General features: G+C 43.4%; 1 protein-coding gene across 14 annotated transcripts in view; it reads left to right on the top strand.

Moving 5' to 3' along the window:
* Positions 1 to 15,553, top strand: part of GTF3C4 (general transcription factor IIIC subunit 4) — a 19,199-nt gene extending 3,646 nt beyond the window's left edge. The window contains exons 3-7 of one of the 14 annotated variants that reach the window (XR_003095522.1): positions 1,553 to 1,683; positions 2,393 to 2,481; positions 3,848 to 4,225; positions 4,773 to 4,855; positions 14,091 to 15,553. Coding sequence is in view for 5 of the 14 variants with exons in the window: in XM_006029802.3 (XP_006029864.2) it covers positions 1,553 to 1,683; positions 2,393 to 2,481; positions 3,848 to 3,912 (285 nt within the window). In the remaining 9 variants the exon portion in view is untranslated. Of the gene's footprint in view, positions 1 to 1,505; positions 1,684 to 2,392; positions 2,482 to 3,847; positions 12,289 to 14,090 lie in introns of those variants that run through there. The other 13 variants (XR_003095520.1, XR_003095523.1, XR_003095521.1 and 10 more) reach the window with 13 other exon arrangements.
* The last annotated feature ends 216 nt before the right edge of the window (positions 15,554 to 15,769 follow it).

Here is a 15,769-nt window from a genome sequence, read left to right as displayed (position 1 = left end):
CCCCCCCCCCCCCCCCAGCTCACTGTTTTTGTTCATTTTTAAACTTAAGGGGTGGAGGATAAAGGGTTGAAATAAGAAGCAGCTCAGCAAGAGAGATGAGCCAGGGAGATAAGTTGTCTGCCCTTCCAGTTTAGCATGATGGGTGGGATGACAGTACAGACCTTGGAGTTTGGGATCAGGCAGAGTAAAGTAAGCCTTGCTTAAAATTTCTTCAAGGTTTGGGGTGGGGGTGTGGAAATCTATTGCTATTTGTTAATGATGGAAAGACCATATGGGTAAAGATATTATTAAATAGTGTCTGTAAACCAAAAAAGGAGGAGGAATTTCCTCCAAACGAGAGGCAGTTGAGCCTTGCAGTTCTAATTCTTCAGAATTTCTGTCAATAGCTCTTGAAAATGTAACACACTTCTTACTGGTAATAGTCGCTGCTCAGTTTGAGAGACAATTTGCATTTTTGAAACAGTACTCACTGCCTGAGCCTCCCAACATATCCCTTCCTAATGTGTAAAAGAAACCCCATCATTTGACATTAATGTTGCACAGCAAACACAATCCTTGCCCCAGCAAGAGCAACACCCAACTCAGTAATCCCAAGAACTGTCGGTTATGATCCGTACAGCTGTGCATAGAGAGGCTATGCCGTATTTCTGCAGTAACTGAATCCTTGCGTCATTTAGCCTCTCGAAGTAAACAAACTGACCAATCAACCCTTAAACTGCTTTTGGAGAAGCCAAGGTAGCTTCCGTTACAGAAACTGAGCTTTTCAATGCCAGGCCTGTAGGCAAGCAGGCTGCAGCCTTGTGGCCTTTAATACGTTGCCAAAGAATTACCATCTCACAACTGTGTTCTGAAGTGCTGCGCATTGGAAAAGCCTGAGCAGTTGCCCTTCACACCTCGTACACAGACTATCATTTCTTTTTGCAGTGGGTAAAGCATGACTCTTGAATACAGTTTATATAAACCTCTGTTAATCACAACTGCTGTCACTGCCTAAGATATTCAGTATAAAACCATGGCCTATGATTTATATCATGCACTATGTCAAAGGTAAAGAGTGATGTGGTCATAAATTTAACCCATGTGTTTTAAGTTTAACAGAATGGCTACATATTTTTTAGAGATAAAGTCATTGCTAAAATAAAATTGTCAGACTTCTAAATAATAAATGGGATTTTAAACACCTCTATTCTTAAAGGCATAAGATTATTTAAAAAAAAATCCCTTTTGCATATGGCATTTGATGTTCTCTAGGATGATGTAGTACACCGATCCCAAGTTCAGTTTCCCTTTTCAGACAGCCTAATTACCCAGACTACTGGTTACTTTTAAACAAAGCCTGTGTTCCTTCCAGCACCGCAAGGCTTTAAGGCAGTTAGATCCATGATGAATGTGTGGAAAGACTAATCATTCCATTGCTTTTTTCATTTGAATCCAGTTAGATGCCTAAAGTTCTGCATGTTTTTTTCTGAAATCATAATATCCTATGAGATGTTTCCACCTTTCAGCGGCAGCCGTCTTGCTATAAACGATGCTGACTGCTGTGTGTTCCCAGGTGCTGATTGGGCATATCTTAAAGAAAATGAACAAACAGACTTTCCCAGAGCACTGCAGCTTGTGTAAAGAGATCCTGCCATTCACAGATCGCAAGCAGGCAGTCTGCTCCAATGGACATATTTGGCTCAGGTAATCTGTTCTTTTGAATGAGTAGAAGGCATGCAAGTAGCAAGAGAAATACGTTCTTGTAGCGTGAAAGAGTAAGAGCCATGAAACATGCTGTGCATGTCACAGTGAAGACAAGACAGCAGAGCAGTCAGGGCAAAGGAGAATGTACCAGATACTTTTAAGGGGTGAACTAAGGGATATTTGACAGAGGTAGGCCAAAATTTGATTTTTTTTTTTTTTTTTTATTTTTTTTTTTAAAGGGAAAAAAAAATGCTCCAATGCTCTTAGTTTTCCCACTGTCACTCCTCCCCCACAATGCAAAGAAAGTGGGGAGGGAAACATTATCCCTCAAAACTTCTCTCCAGCTTGTCTGTTGGCTAAAATTGTAAAGCCAGTAATGAAGCATTCCAGGCATCTCTCAACATTTATGCTTTAAAATTTACTGTTATAGGCATCTGCATGTGTGTATTATAAGGCACTCAAATTCAGGGCAGCCTTCCTAAGCCAGCTCGGTACAGTTACATATGTGCCTTTTATATTGAATGTTAACTCATTTTGAAGAACTGCTGACTTTACTAGGAACAGGTAATCAGCAGGATTGGCCCAAATGCTGCCTTTACTCCCCCAGCTCCCCAGCAGCATGGGCATTAACCGAGCAGAATTCAGCCCTCTGTCATAAAGCATACAAGTGGGAACTCAGTTTTGATGATGCAATCTGCCACCTTTTCAGGTGCTTTTTAACCTACCAGTCCTGCCAGAGTTTGGTATACAGAAGGTGTTTGCTTCATGACAGCATTGCACGACATCCAACCCCAGAAGGTGAGCTACTTCCGTGGCTTGAAAGGGCAAGACAAGATAGCATGTTCTGGCTCTGTAAAGGCATAGATTATGTTCAGCAGCTTGCTGTTATTTCGGGGAGTTATCAAATGCAGTAGAAATGTTCAGCTCTTTATGGTGCTCCATTGTAGATTATGCCTCGTTTGCACAGTTTAATTAGAATATGGTAATTGGGAAAAGTGATGTGTAAGTACATATTGCACTTTAAATATGAGCCAAGTACACATGCAGTCTGTGCTGGAGTGTTACAGCAGACAGCTGATTAGTACTAATATAATCTGATTTCTGTGCGTGCACAAATTGCTTGTCCAGTCTTACAGATGCTGTGTCCTTGACTCCTGTTGATTTCAATGGAAAGTCACTCAGCCTAGTGCAGGATGAGATGGTGAATGGTCATGAACTGTCTTGCCTAAGTGGTGTAGCAGAGGGAAGGAACAAATCAACTTTTTGATTTTGTGCTTTCATACTCTTCTGCTGAGCAAGATAAATACTTCAACAGCATGTTGTTAGAACCCAGACACCTTCAGGCCTGGGTTTTGACCTTCATGCTTAGCTTAAGCTGCATGCTTAGCTTGAATTGTGGTCCCAGATGACTCTTTAAAAAACAAAAAATTTGATATGTTCTATTACCAGTTTAAAAAGCATTTACAGGATAGGAGGCTGAAATATTTTTTTAAAGATGCAGTGAACTGAGCATTTAGCAGCACTGTCCTTTAGGAAGGATATGATTTTTTTGCCTGTTTTACGAATGCACTTTTCTGCACAACTATTGCACTCTTAAAGGGCTAAGTACTCCCTTCCCACAAGTCTGGAGAGTTTCCAGTTTCTAGTGAGATGTGATCTAATACAGATAATACAGTTCTGGAGAAGTGTTGCTGGTTGCTTAGTTCTTTTTTGTTTGTTTTCTACCCTAGAAGTAAAAGGAAACACAAGCCACATGCTGCAGTAGGTCAGATTTAAAACTTCAGCCTAAAGAAACAAAAAACACTTAAATTATGATAGGATCATCCTTTAAATGTTTCCCATGCTGCACATGCATAGCTGATGTGTCTGTCCACAGTGTGCAGCTAGATAGGTGCTGGTGCTGTGGAGACAGCTTTAGCCTGAACTTTGCCTCCTGCAGACATGAACTTTAAACTAGCATTGTTTTAAGTTTCACAAATTAGTGGAGCATACCCTTCATTCTGATCCTTCAAGTACTTGTGAGAGATATCTGTCAGAGCTTAGCTTCCCGGGATTTCTTATTTTGTTCAGTGAAGTGACATCAAGCCAAGTATTTTCATCTAAATTGCTGGATTATCTTTCCTCCAACTCATGCTTTTAAAACTACTGCTTTTCTTATTTACAGACCCTGAGTGGATCAAGAGGTTATTGCAAGGACCTTGTACTTTCTGTGATTCTCCTGTGTTCTAGACAACAGCTGTGGGAAGCTTGAGAAGGCATTTTCTCTGCTGCGTAACACTCCCTTCAGTCTGGAAGGAGAAAAAGGACTGGGAGCACGCACACTGCTGGAGGGGAAAAAGACATTCTCCTTAACCCTGTAAATAGGACATTGGAAGGCCAAGCAGCTCACAGTCCAGAGCCCTATTTCATACTCCAGAAGCAGGAGTACATCTTCTAGGGAGTGTCTGGCACCACAGGGGTTTGACAAAGCAATTTTGAGATGACCAGAGCTCCCGTTGCAGCATCAGCACTTGATTGGGCACCTTTCCTTTCACTGAAAGAGGTCTGAAATATTGTAAGCGTGCAGTCTGACCTACCCCATCTGTGTGGAAACCAGATGTTTTCCTCCTGGCATGTGGAGTGCTGGAGGTGCTTACTAAAGCCTTGGTGGGTAGAGAAGGCTTCAGCCTGCAGTGCCTCTTTGTTTGCTCTTAATGAGCAGTGGCACTTACCGTACCACCAAATATTAAACTTTCAGAAAGAACGCGTGGTTCTAATACATTTCTTGTTGAGTGATGTGCATGCCACTTAAGTCAGCCATTCCATTAGGTGTCTTGCTGCATATCTACCAAAAGAGTTCCCAGTGTCTTTCCTAGAATAGTTTTCAGGTATTTGCAGTTAACAAGCTGAAATTGGCTGTTAGTGCCAAATACATTCCAGGAAGTTTTACATGCTAATAGTTATGTAAACTGTATTAGCACTTCTCTATTCTGTGTAATAAGACACAAACCTAAACTGTAGAATATCCAGTGCTCTTAAATCTCCTGTCCCCACCACTTCCTCTCTCATTTCTAGTTTACCAATTTTGTGCCAACATCTATGCCTTTCAGTTAACTTCACCCTCTGCCTGTTGGAACCACACTCTCCTTCATTGTGACCAAGCAACCAGGCTGTTTCTTCTTCCAACTGGACTGTGAGTGTCCTCAAAAACATTGCAATAACTTAGTGTGCAAGCAAGCAGTCACTTTTACTGGTCAGCTGTTCTCCTCATGAAAGCACTAACTCAAAAGGAAAACTGACTGCCACACTGAAAGCTTTGTCAGGAGTCAGAGACTGTTCATTCTAAGTCAGGGGATGGATGAGTGATTACCTAAGGCAGCCAGCAGCATGCCTGTGAAGGAACATGCTTGAACCTGTGGTTAACACGGTTGCTCTCTCATGGGAAAAGTGGCCTTTGTATCATTGGGACCCAGTTCATACAGGGCAACTTTCCTTTTTAACTTCTGCAGTGCTAGAGGCATGAGGTTTCCAATATGAGTATGACTCTAGAGATAGGTTCGATCTGGTTTGGTTAAGAACCATCCCCCCCAGTAATCCAAACTTCTGTATAGATCTTCACTTCCTCCTTAAAGATGCCAGCTCACTGGATGCTCCCCACATATAAAAAGGCAACTGAAAACCCTTTATGGAAGTCCCGACTTCTGACCAGATGCATGAATGCTTCCATAAGCAATTGAAAACAGCAAGGAATAATCAAGATGGTATCCAATACGTATATAAATGGGTGCTTAAGTTTCCTTCAGTTACTGGCTATGCATATTGTCTTCACACTCCTTGACCCCTCATTAGGAACAGACATTACTCCGCTAATGTTCAGACAGACTAGCTGCTCTTAGAGTTCAGTACTTCATACATAGGGCATGATAGTGCTTCTACAATAGACAATAGTTCTAATATTGTACCAGAGATGAAAATGATAAAGCACAGATGCATTTGTAAAAAAATCACCATAGCCTTGTTTGTAAATATCCCTGGAAGTGAGACCATCTTTCTAGGAAAAGAAATATTTGGAGCTTTGTATCATTGTGCATTAGACTGAACTCGCTTTCATGCTATTGTCACAAAAAGAATTTGTAGATCCCAGTGGCAGGCACTTGGCAAAGCAAGACATTTGAATCAGAGCCAGGTGGAATGGTCAGGATTGCCTGGCACCTAACCTTGTCACTGAGGCTGGTACAGCAGCTATGGCAGCTGTAGGGTTCCTCTCTGTGAGGGAGAGCGTATGCATCGGCTTGGACTCAAATTGGATGCAGTCATGTTCCAGGCTGGGCAGGGCAGAGTGATTTTGCAAAACACAGTGTGTACAGTCTTGTAAAAGCCAACCTGACTTAATGGCCAGTGAGTGTTCTCTTGCTCTTTCAAAGGGACCTCAACAAGGGAAAGGGTTAAGGAAGTTTTCCAAAGATGCTTCAAAGTCCAACTTGGATGGCAGGCTGGAGATGTATTAAATCTTTGATCCATGTACTGGTCCACCAAAACATACTAGGTCTGGCAAATGAGAAGGTACTACATGATCACATTCTAATTAGTCTTACTTCAGGTCTACTATAACACTTTATGGCAGTTGTTCTTTCAGACAGTTCCATGTAGAAGCTAGCATTCCAGGCTGTTTTCAGCATTGAAAGCTACCGAGACTAAGCTATCAAGGTAATGGACACTCAAATGACAGTCAACAAGGTTGGTTGTATATTAAGGCAATAGGGATGGTGGCATGTTAGCTCCTTTTGTGCTGTGTTTGGCCAGTCAAAAGGTATTGGGGTATAAAGCCATCATTTTTGCATGCTCTTTTATAATTTTATCCAATTTGAAAAATAGGGCAAAGTTTCAGACAAGGCTAATTTAGGCTGTGGTTTGGTCTTGCTGGATTTTCCCATCTCTCTCTAGACCCATTGTCCTCCTCAGGCTGCTTTCTCCAGCAACACAGCTTGCACCTGTCAAGCGATATCTGTTCTAAGACTGGGGTTCGTCTTACTACTTTAAGGAGTGGAAAGCCTGAGGAGACTGTACCAGCGCCCTAAGCTGCTGTTCTGTAGATGCGGGCAGTGGAGTAGGGTCTTAGCTTAAAATACGTAGTGGAAGACAGGCCTGAACACAAGTACAAGAGATGAAATTCTTGCACTAACCCAAAAGGGTGCAATATCCTATAGCCATCTTCAGTTTGCCATACCCAAGGTACTAATTAGGTTTCCTTTCTTATACCAGTGAGGAAGAAAAATAGTAATGCATTTGATGCAGTAATCGTACAGGAAGGCTAATGCACCTTACTCTTGTTTGCTACTTCCAAATTACATATGACAACAGCACCTGTAGTCATGACAGTCTTTCTAGAATAACAGATGCTCAGACTATGGGGGAAGCTGACTGAAATTTTGCCCAGAAGTTCAGAATCTAGCTTCGTCTTGACCTTTCCCTAGGAGTCTGCACTGGTCTGAAGATGATCTTCCGAGGTCCCTTCCAGCCCTAATGTCTATGAAGGAGACCAGAGTAGTTTGGGTTTTTGGGAGAGACTTAGGGACATCTCCTTATCCACAGGAAGATTTTTCTGTTGACCTGCAGCAAATGCAGAGTGAGCACTGTGTGGCTTGCTGCTCTTGCTGTGCAGCTTTGCTTTGGTACGCGTCACCTCAGAGGATTGCTCTGGAACCCTCCTGTGATGAAAGCGGATATACACAGCAGAGCATGTTCTGCAAGTGTGAAATCAGGGCAGGTCTCCGCTGTGCTGTAATCTGGATGTGGTTACCAGCAGAGGTGGACTCTTAACTGCTGCTTCGACCCGACTCACTTGAACAGCGGTTCTTAACCTTTTTGAGCCCACAGCACGTGACCTCCAGAAATCAGAAGCAAAGCAGGGCAGTAAGTTAAGCCAGGCTTAGCACCACCTGAATGTGACTCCATAGCTTTTTCTTAAGGAGCAAGGAGGTGCAGAGCTGGTGAGGGTAATTGCACAGCATTATCAGTGTTGGCTCAAGTCAGCATCACCCAAGTTAGCTCTGTACAGGTTACCTCCCCAGCCTGGAAGCCGGTGCTGGACCCAGGCTAACTAGCAGCATCTCAGCAGAGCCAGGTAGCCTGCCTGCAATGCTGCAGTAAGGCAGCTACGCTGAACCCCATGTGGGAAGTACCGGTAGCTTGCATGGAGCTTTGCAGCAGCTCAGCAAGGCACTTTTTTTATCGTGGGTTCTCCACAAACATTTGTACCTATCCTTGTGGCCCAACTGGGTTTACAGAAGTGCCCACTAGTTAAACACCATGGTACTAGGAACATAGAGACTAGCATCTGGGTCCCATAGTGATGTTAATCCTCAAGGGCAGGCTGCAGCTGCCCCAGAGAGACTGAGACAGGTTGCAGGGGACATGGAAAATTGAAGTTTTCCCTGCAACTGTTTCCTTCCCCCACCACCCTGCTTTCTTGGAAGCCCCAGTCACCACCCACCCCAGACCAAAACAATGGATGTCAGTGCCTACAAAACACAGGTCTAGGTCCTTTCTTCCTTGGAATTTAACTTCTTAAACTAGGCTGCTGTTGTATGAAGGTACACTCTGAGATTGGTACTGAATGCATTATGTTTTGTGGGAAACTCAGTGTCAAGTGAAGTTTAACATTTCAGGGCTGGGAGAGAAACTGAGCTGCTGCTGTTGTACTAACTTGAAAATACACTAGAGGTGATGACAAAGGCTGAGTTCAAGCCGTCTACTCTCCATTTAGGGATCATTAGCTGCAGATGATCCCTATTCTCTACTCAATTTAACTTGTCGTTATCCTTGACAAGAAACAGTTTCTTACACCATTTAGAAAAGCTGATACACATGCTGAGGTCTATCCATGACCCTAATCTTGCGTGGTTGGTATGAATCCCAACACCTTTGTGTTTTCACTGAAGGTCGCTGCAACAGCTGAAGCAGCTAATGTTTGCTAGCATAGCTTTTTTCCAAGCCTCCCTCTGCCAGTAGTTTCAGGTATTCTTTTATGTTCTGCCAGTTTAATGTGCACTAGAAATGACTCTGCATTGGAATAGTATACAAGACTGATGAAACAGAATAATATATTCATACTGGGGTAAGGCAAGCAGGAGAATTGAGGGAGTGAGAAGAGAAATGCAAGCTGCCATGTGGATTAGCAGAACAGCTTCTGCAGGCACAGCAGCTCCAGATGTGCAGTAACTTGGTGTAAGCCTCTTTGTTGGCTGCCAAAGCAGCCTCCCTTGTGCTGTGGGGAAAGCACAGAGTGGCGCTGACTGGCCCATGGGGGTCCCAGCCTTCCCTCCTGAGCCTGGGCTTTTGGATGCGGGTGCAGTGAAACTCACTCATAGCCCAGCCCAGCCTCAGCCAGGAGGTGAGGACTTAATATGGGAGGGCTCCTAATTTAGAAACCATGGCACTTAAACCCCAGTATTTCAAAAGGAGCCCGATTTTGTGTCCCTTCCATAAGGCAAGTGTATCCCTTGCTTTGTTTCTAGAGGAGAGAGATTAATGGTTACTACTAAGGCACATCCAATAAATATTTCCTTGTGTTTCTCAAACTAAGAATTTCCCCAGTGATTTAAGTATCAGAATAACTTTAGTTGTAATGAAAGAAAATGATAACACACTGAGCATAAGGAGTCCTTGACAGGAGAGAATACAATGGAAACGTTGATAGTTCCAGCAGAAGGTTGACATGCCTATTTTTTTTTTAAACCTTAAAACAAACTTTCATATCAGTTTTGTGCAATTATTCTTCATATCACAGGGAGTTGGTTGGCACAAGAGATTAATATCCAAAACACAGCCCTTCCCTTGTCACTGGATCCGATAGGTCCGCATCTGTATTTTGGCAAACTGGAATTTAACTGTAGGTACAACTTCATGACAGCTTCAGCTGCCCAGCCCCCCTACTATGTAGCCTTGGTAGAGCGGTCAAGGAAAGTTTGCCATCTCTTCCTTAGGAATACAAGTGGGGAAAATGATACTGCCCAAATGTAAATATTTAAAAAGCACTTTTTCCTTTTTAAGAAGAGGCTCAGACAAAATTCCCTGCGTATAAGGCATACAGAAGTAACCACATCTTGTCCATGATTGGCTATAGAGTTGGCATCCTCTCTTTACTTTCACTATCCTACCTTCTCTTCATGGAGCAGCCAGGCACATGAAGAGGCAATACCTCAGCTCTGCTATTCCAAATTGAGCAGCGGTAACTACTTTGTGTTTTATCTACTGGCTTTCACTGTCTTCATTCAGAGTTTCAGTTGCCCCTTCATTCTGGGAGCTACCTCTGGCTTAGTTCAGATGTTAGGGTAGACTTGCACCATATATTTTACACGCACACACACTGGTTACTCTATATAGCATGAGCTTTTGTAAGCTGGTGCTATGTATCTACTTCACTTAGTCTATGAGGTGCAAATCTACCCTGCCTTCTACTGGTCTTCAGATTAACACAGCTAACTACATTTCTCTCAGATCAGGTGCTTTCCAGAGAGTAGAAAATGGAGAAAGGCGGGGGGTTAGCTGTCTTACAGCTAAGACCTATATTTTTATGTATTTATTTATTTATTTTGCAGCTGGGGCTGGGAATCGGGAGTGCCCATCCTTTTTATCCTTCCAAAAGGTGGAAGTCAGAGACGGAACCTAAATATTTTGGAAGTAAAATAGATTTGTAGTTAATTATAATTAACTACAGGGTAGCTCCTGTTGTTGGCTCTCCCCCTGCAGTCACTCCATTGTATGGCATCTCAGATCTGATACAAATGCACAGGATCAAGTGTTTTCAGTCGGACCAGCTTGAAGGCTGATGTAGCTGATGGGGTGCAGCTCTAGGCAGAGATAAGTTTACAGCTGCCGTAGTAAAATTTTCAGTGGGGAATCTTGTCCTGGTTTTTAGGTAAAATGGGAGGCCCCACTTCAGCACTGGTGAGGAAAAACTCAAGCTCCATTTAGGATGCCAGAGTCAAGTGGAAAGAGCAAATACAACCCAGGCTAGTTCCTTTCTTTAATCATACAGCAGTGTACTCCAGCATAGCATCTGCATTTAACTCTAGCAAAGGGCCACACATGTATATCTTCATTACAACTACAGCCGCAACCTGTACTAATCCTAATCTGTGTTCAGCTTTCAACTGTACAAAATGTGTGATTATTTTTACACAGGAGATGTTCCCAGACCCTCCGTGAGAGATTGAAAATTGATCCTGTTTTCTGGGGAAAAAAAGAAAGAAAGGAGACATGGGGCTTTTCACTATTTTTTACTGTGATGCCAAATTTTACTTTTCCAAAGCTCTGAAACCCCTGCTGCATTGAATCTGACACATGCGAGCTCACTGCGTCACTCCCGATTCTGTGCAAAAAGGGAGTTGCTTTCATTGTTGCAATGCAGCCACCCTCGAGGACGTTCATGGCACACATTTACTAGTGTGGATTACACTACCAACCAGGGCTGGAAGTGAAGGATTTCTCTATGTTATCTTAGACTTCAGTGGGATAATCCAGAACATAAATACTGGAATTGGGAGTTTCTGAATTATAAGAGACTAAAGCACTGCTGTCACTTGGAGGTGATGACATGGGGTCACATTAACCCTGGGCCATTTTTATTTAACACTATTGCCAGGTAGCCAGCCCTAGAGAGGAGTCAAGAGCCATCCAGTGGAAGGCTTCAGTGAGTTGGTATTTGAATTAATCTGGCAATCTAATCTTCATATGCCCGAGGCCTTTTTGAACTAGCTTTTTGGGCTGGGAAGGTTTTCCCTGGGAGGCCACTCGGCTGCCAGGCTGAATGGAAGGGCATTTGTTTTGGTGGGTTTTTTAAATCCCTTCCGTTCCCAGATTTCCCACACATTTCAGATTTGGTTGGTGGGAGGGTCTGACAAAGTTGCTGTGAATATTGATGCTGTATATATGGCGGTTTTTGTAAACGTGAAGCAAACTTGGATAATGTGTTTTGTATACTGCGACAGTAGCATTGTAATCCTACTCCCCTTTTTTAATTCTAAATAAATAAATCAATAAATACAAGTCCTTCTCATATTGCCTGTGTGTGGCAAGGGGGGAGACTGGGGAAAGGAGCATGGGCCGCCAAAAAGAGTGGGAGGAAGTTTAAAGCCCACAGTTCTCTGGAATGAGGCTTCGCCATGTGCCAGCATCATCCTTGCCTTTCCACTACTATGTGGGCAGGTATTTTTTTTTTTTAAGGAGACACAGCAACTCTGGGAGCTCTGCAAGAGCAGGAGTGTAAAAACCAAACCAGCCCCAAAACAAGGTTAATTTACAATACGTGAAAGATCTTGCTCGTTACAAAGGATGTGAGAAGGGCGAATTACTAGGCCAAGAACCTGGCCAGATGCTCAGTTCTTTCCGAAGGAGTTTGTCTGTACAGTTAGTACATGAAGGCAACACTCCCCTGTATCAAGGATTTTATTCCTCACTGGCCGCCTATCTGCTTAAGGTTAAGGGACTAAAGTTTTCAAATGTAGTGGCCTGTTGCCTGGTTCTGCTGAGTAGCAGGACCATTCTTGCACTACAGTTTAGGTGCAACAGAGTGCAATCGTAAGGACAGAAAATCCAAGCACAATCCAACTACCAAGTAACATTCCGTAGCAAAAGATTGTTTTTAGTCTTTCAGGGCACCGGCTCAAAACAGCCGCGGGTATATGGGGAAGTCTTGTAAATGCCTCGGATTTTTTAGGCAGACAAGGTTCTTTGGGGAAATCTGATATCATGTTTTATTAGACCAACTCAAATCTAATAAAAAATAAATATTGGATTTCCCCAAAGAACCTTGTCTGCCTATGTCCTTAGACCAACATGGCTACAACCTATACCCTGAATTTTTGAGAGTATTCAGAAAAATCAGCCATGTAATCTGTACACATTCCCATTTCATTTAGCTTCCCATAAATTCAAAGCCTAACTCTGAAGACTTTGGCTCTTGCCTGATAGCTGGTCATGTTTAATATCTGCAAAAGCAGCGGATGCTTGCTTTGTATCTTAGGGGGCAGGAAAGATGGGAAGACAAGAAGATTCTTTGAAAAAACGCCTGCCTGACCTTGCAACATCCAGAATATAACTGGCTCTGGCAACAACCTTTATCTTTTGCTCACCTACATTTCCTGGACTGCTTTATAAACACGCAGGTTTTCCACAGACTGAGCTTGGTTGGTGCTGATAATGAATACCCTCCCTTCTCACTGAAGTTGCTGCCAACATTTCGGGAGGTTCGGTAGCTGTCTAAGCCCCTTGCAGCTCTCCAAAATCAGACCAACTGGAGGTGGAATCTAGGGCCTTACTGCCTCGCCACCTAATGCCAACTCTTTCTACTAACAGCTTTGCTTTGAACAGAACCAAAAAGTCCCTCTCCCTTTTAAGTACCTCCCTCTAGATCTGTCTTGCCTCTTAGATGTGGATTGCTCTACCATTTCTGGGAATAGCCAAGCTTGGTCTCCCTCTATTTACATATAAATAAGGGTTTAACTTTCACAAGGTGGCATGGTGGAACTGCAGGGAGGGGAGGGATATTAGCAAATGGAGGAGGCTTCAGCTTTGTAGTCCACTGGACTCATTTTACATTCTGTCAGCTTGACAATCAGTTAAAATAAATGAATAGCTTGAATGTCAATAAAAAAAATAAATAAAGACAAAACTTCATGCTGCCACCTTCAAGTCTGGCCCTCTCTCCTGCTCCTAACTCAGTAAATATCTCCTTTGAGGTTGACAAGTCTGCTGTAAAACCAATTAGAAAGTGGCTCGCATGTGAAGGATACTCATCTGCTCTCTGGTTTCTGTTTACTTCTCCTGTTGCTGAAAGGTAGAGAGATGGTGTTTTGGTCCCTTATGTGGGGAAAAGTCTAACAGAAAACACTTGTTAAGCTTATAAAGAACTAAGAATTCTAGATGTAGTAAATGAAAGACACTCTATCCACTTCCAGATATGCAGGTGCGAGGATATTAGCTCTGTTAGCAGCTCCGTAGTTCAGGGATGCATTGAGGTGTTGTAGTTAAAGCCAGGATTTAAGTTTCATTATGCACAACTTCTTATAAAGAGGACACTAAGCCTGTAATCTTATTTTCTCACTCACTATCACCCGTGCTTAGGCTAAGTATCTGCTCCCGTAATCGGATCTGCTCGAGTGGAGCCCTGTGCCCAGCCAGGCTCCCAAAGTAAAAAGAAACAAAACCCAACAACAAACAATTGAGGCTGCTGGCATTGGTTTTATCATGCCAGAAATGTATGGTCATTGCTTAGCCAGAGGGATCCTTGCCACTCCATCTGATTGCAGGCCCGTGGTTGCATTGCTCACCTGTGAGATCAGTGGGAAAGAGGTTCCCCTTGTTGTGTGGGTAGCTGCTGCTATTCTTACCAATGAGCTTCTTCATGAGCTATCTTTGTTTTCCAGAGCAAAACCATCCTGCCCTGTAGCTATCGCACATTTATGAGGTGATGCAATGAACTCCAGTGCCCTCAACTTTGTTCAAAGTGAACACAAGACAAACAGACGCTCCCGCACCGCGACCAGAAATCTGATGAATCCGACCCGTGGAGAAGAATCCCAAACTACTCTTCCCCCACAACTAATAGCAAGTTGAAAGAACCGCCTAGTCTTCAGACTGTCTGAGTACACGTCTAACAGATACGTCTCTCTGCCTATCAGCCAGGGCTTTGTACATGACAAACATCTCCCAGTTGCAGTGAGCATTAAAAAGTATCCTGGGACATACCCAAGCCTACACAAAGCAACAGCAGAGAGAACAGGAAGAGAGTCCCGAGTCCTGGTTGTGCTGTTCTTTGGTTATAAGGGACGTGAAGGGCTACCGAACAAGGAATCCCTTACCTATGCGTGAATAAGATAACCTGATGCATTTTTCCTCTCCTCCCCTCCTAAGCTACCTGTCTGTAAGGAGAAGAGAGGAAAAAAAACCCCCATAATTAATATCCAATTAAGGAAAGCTCTAAGGTCAATAGTTATCAAACTGCGTCTAGTTGCAAGACACCTGCTCTCAGGCTCTGCCCCAAGTACTAGCTAACAACTGGATTTCTGCTTAGCTCAGGACCTGACAAGGTATCGTTACCTCCGATTTGGAAACTGCAATGTCAGGTTCTGCTTCTGCTAGTACTTGCAGGCACAGATAAGCGGTTTAAGGTCAGGGCCCCAGTTTGATCCTACGCAATGCCAACCATGTCCAGCTGCACCTGTTGGAAGTGTGCCTGGGTTGCAAGAAGCTGTCTCAAGACTGAATCTATTGTCTCAACAGAGCTGCAAGGAGGACTCATCCCAACAACAGCCTTCAGAGGAAGGAGGGGAACCTGGAAGTTTCTCTTTCTCCTTCCCACCTCCTTTTAAGTCTTGGAGTTTCAACAGCATCTTCTAAATACCTACCTGTTCACCTTAACGTTCCATACCAGCACCCAGCACTTCAGAAACAGCATTTCACACCCCTATAATCAGGATAAAGACCGGTTTCTCTAGGAGGTTATTCCTTCTGAGGGGTCTGGGGTTCCCCTGCAGACACAGGAACAAGATCCGTGCTCGCAGACAGGCACCTTTATCTTATCGAGCAAAGCGATGAAGGTGCTCAGAAGTTTGGAAAGCAACTGGACCACCTCATTCTTCTACGCAACCACCTCATTAGCAGCCAAGCACATGCAGGGTGCACCACCACCTCTGAACAGGCCTCTCCACAAAGCATCTGAGGAATGCAACCCAGGGAAACAAGGCTGATATTTCAGAGCCCGGTGTGTGTTGTAAAATAAGTGAAGTCCCTTCCCTGCTGTGCCGCTACCTTCTCCTCTTTACCTTGTTTTTCTCACTGCTTAATGTTTGTTTTTGTCAGAATCAAATGCTAATAAAAATCAAGCATCGCTTCCAAATTGGTTTTGAAGCGTCATCTTCCAATTATAAGGGCCTAATTCCTTCTCCCATCCACTGAACCTTTTTGGTATTAACAGGCTTTACTATGCAAAGTGATGCAAGGGGCTGTTTCATTTACAGTAATTAAATGAATGTCAATTGTTTTAGTTGTTTCCGAGGGAGAGTTCTACAAGAGTATTAGCATGTTCTGCTAACCCTTACGATCT

Source organism: Alligator sinensis, unplaced genomic scaffold (genome assembly GCF_000455745.1).
Source record: "Alligator sinensis unplaced genomic scaffold, ASM45574v1 scaffold829_1, whole genome shotgun sequence".
In the NCBI taxonomy this organism is placed as follows: Eukaryota; Metazoa; Chordata; order Crocodylia; family Alligatoridae; genus Alligator; species Alligator sinensis.
The sequence above is the reverse complement of the archived record's forward strand: the minus strand, read 5'-3'. Positions and strand labels throughout refer to the sequence as shown.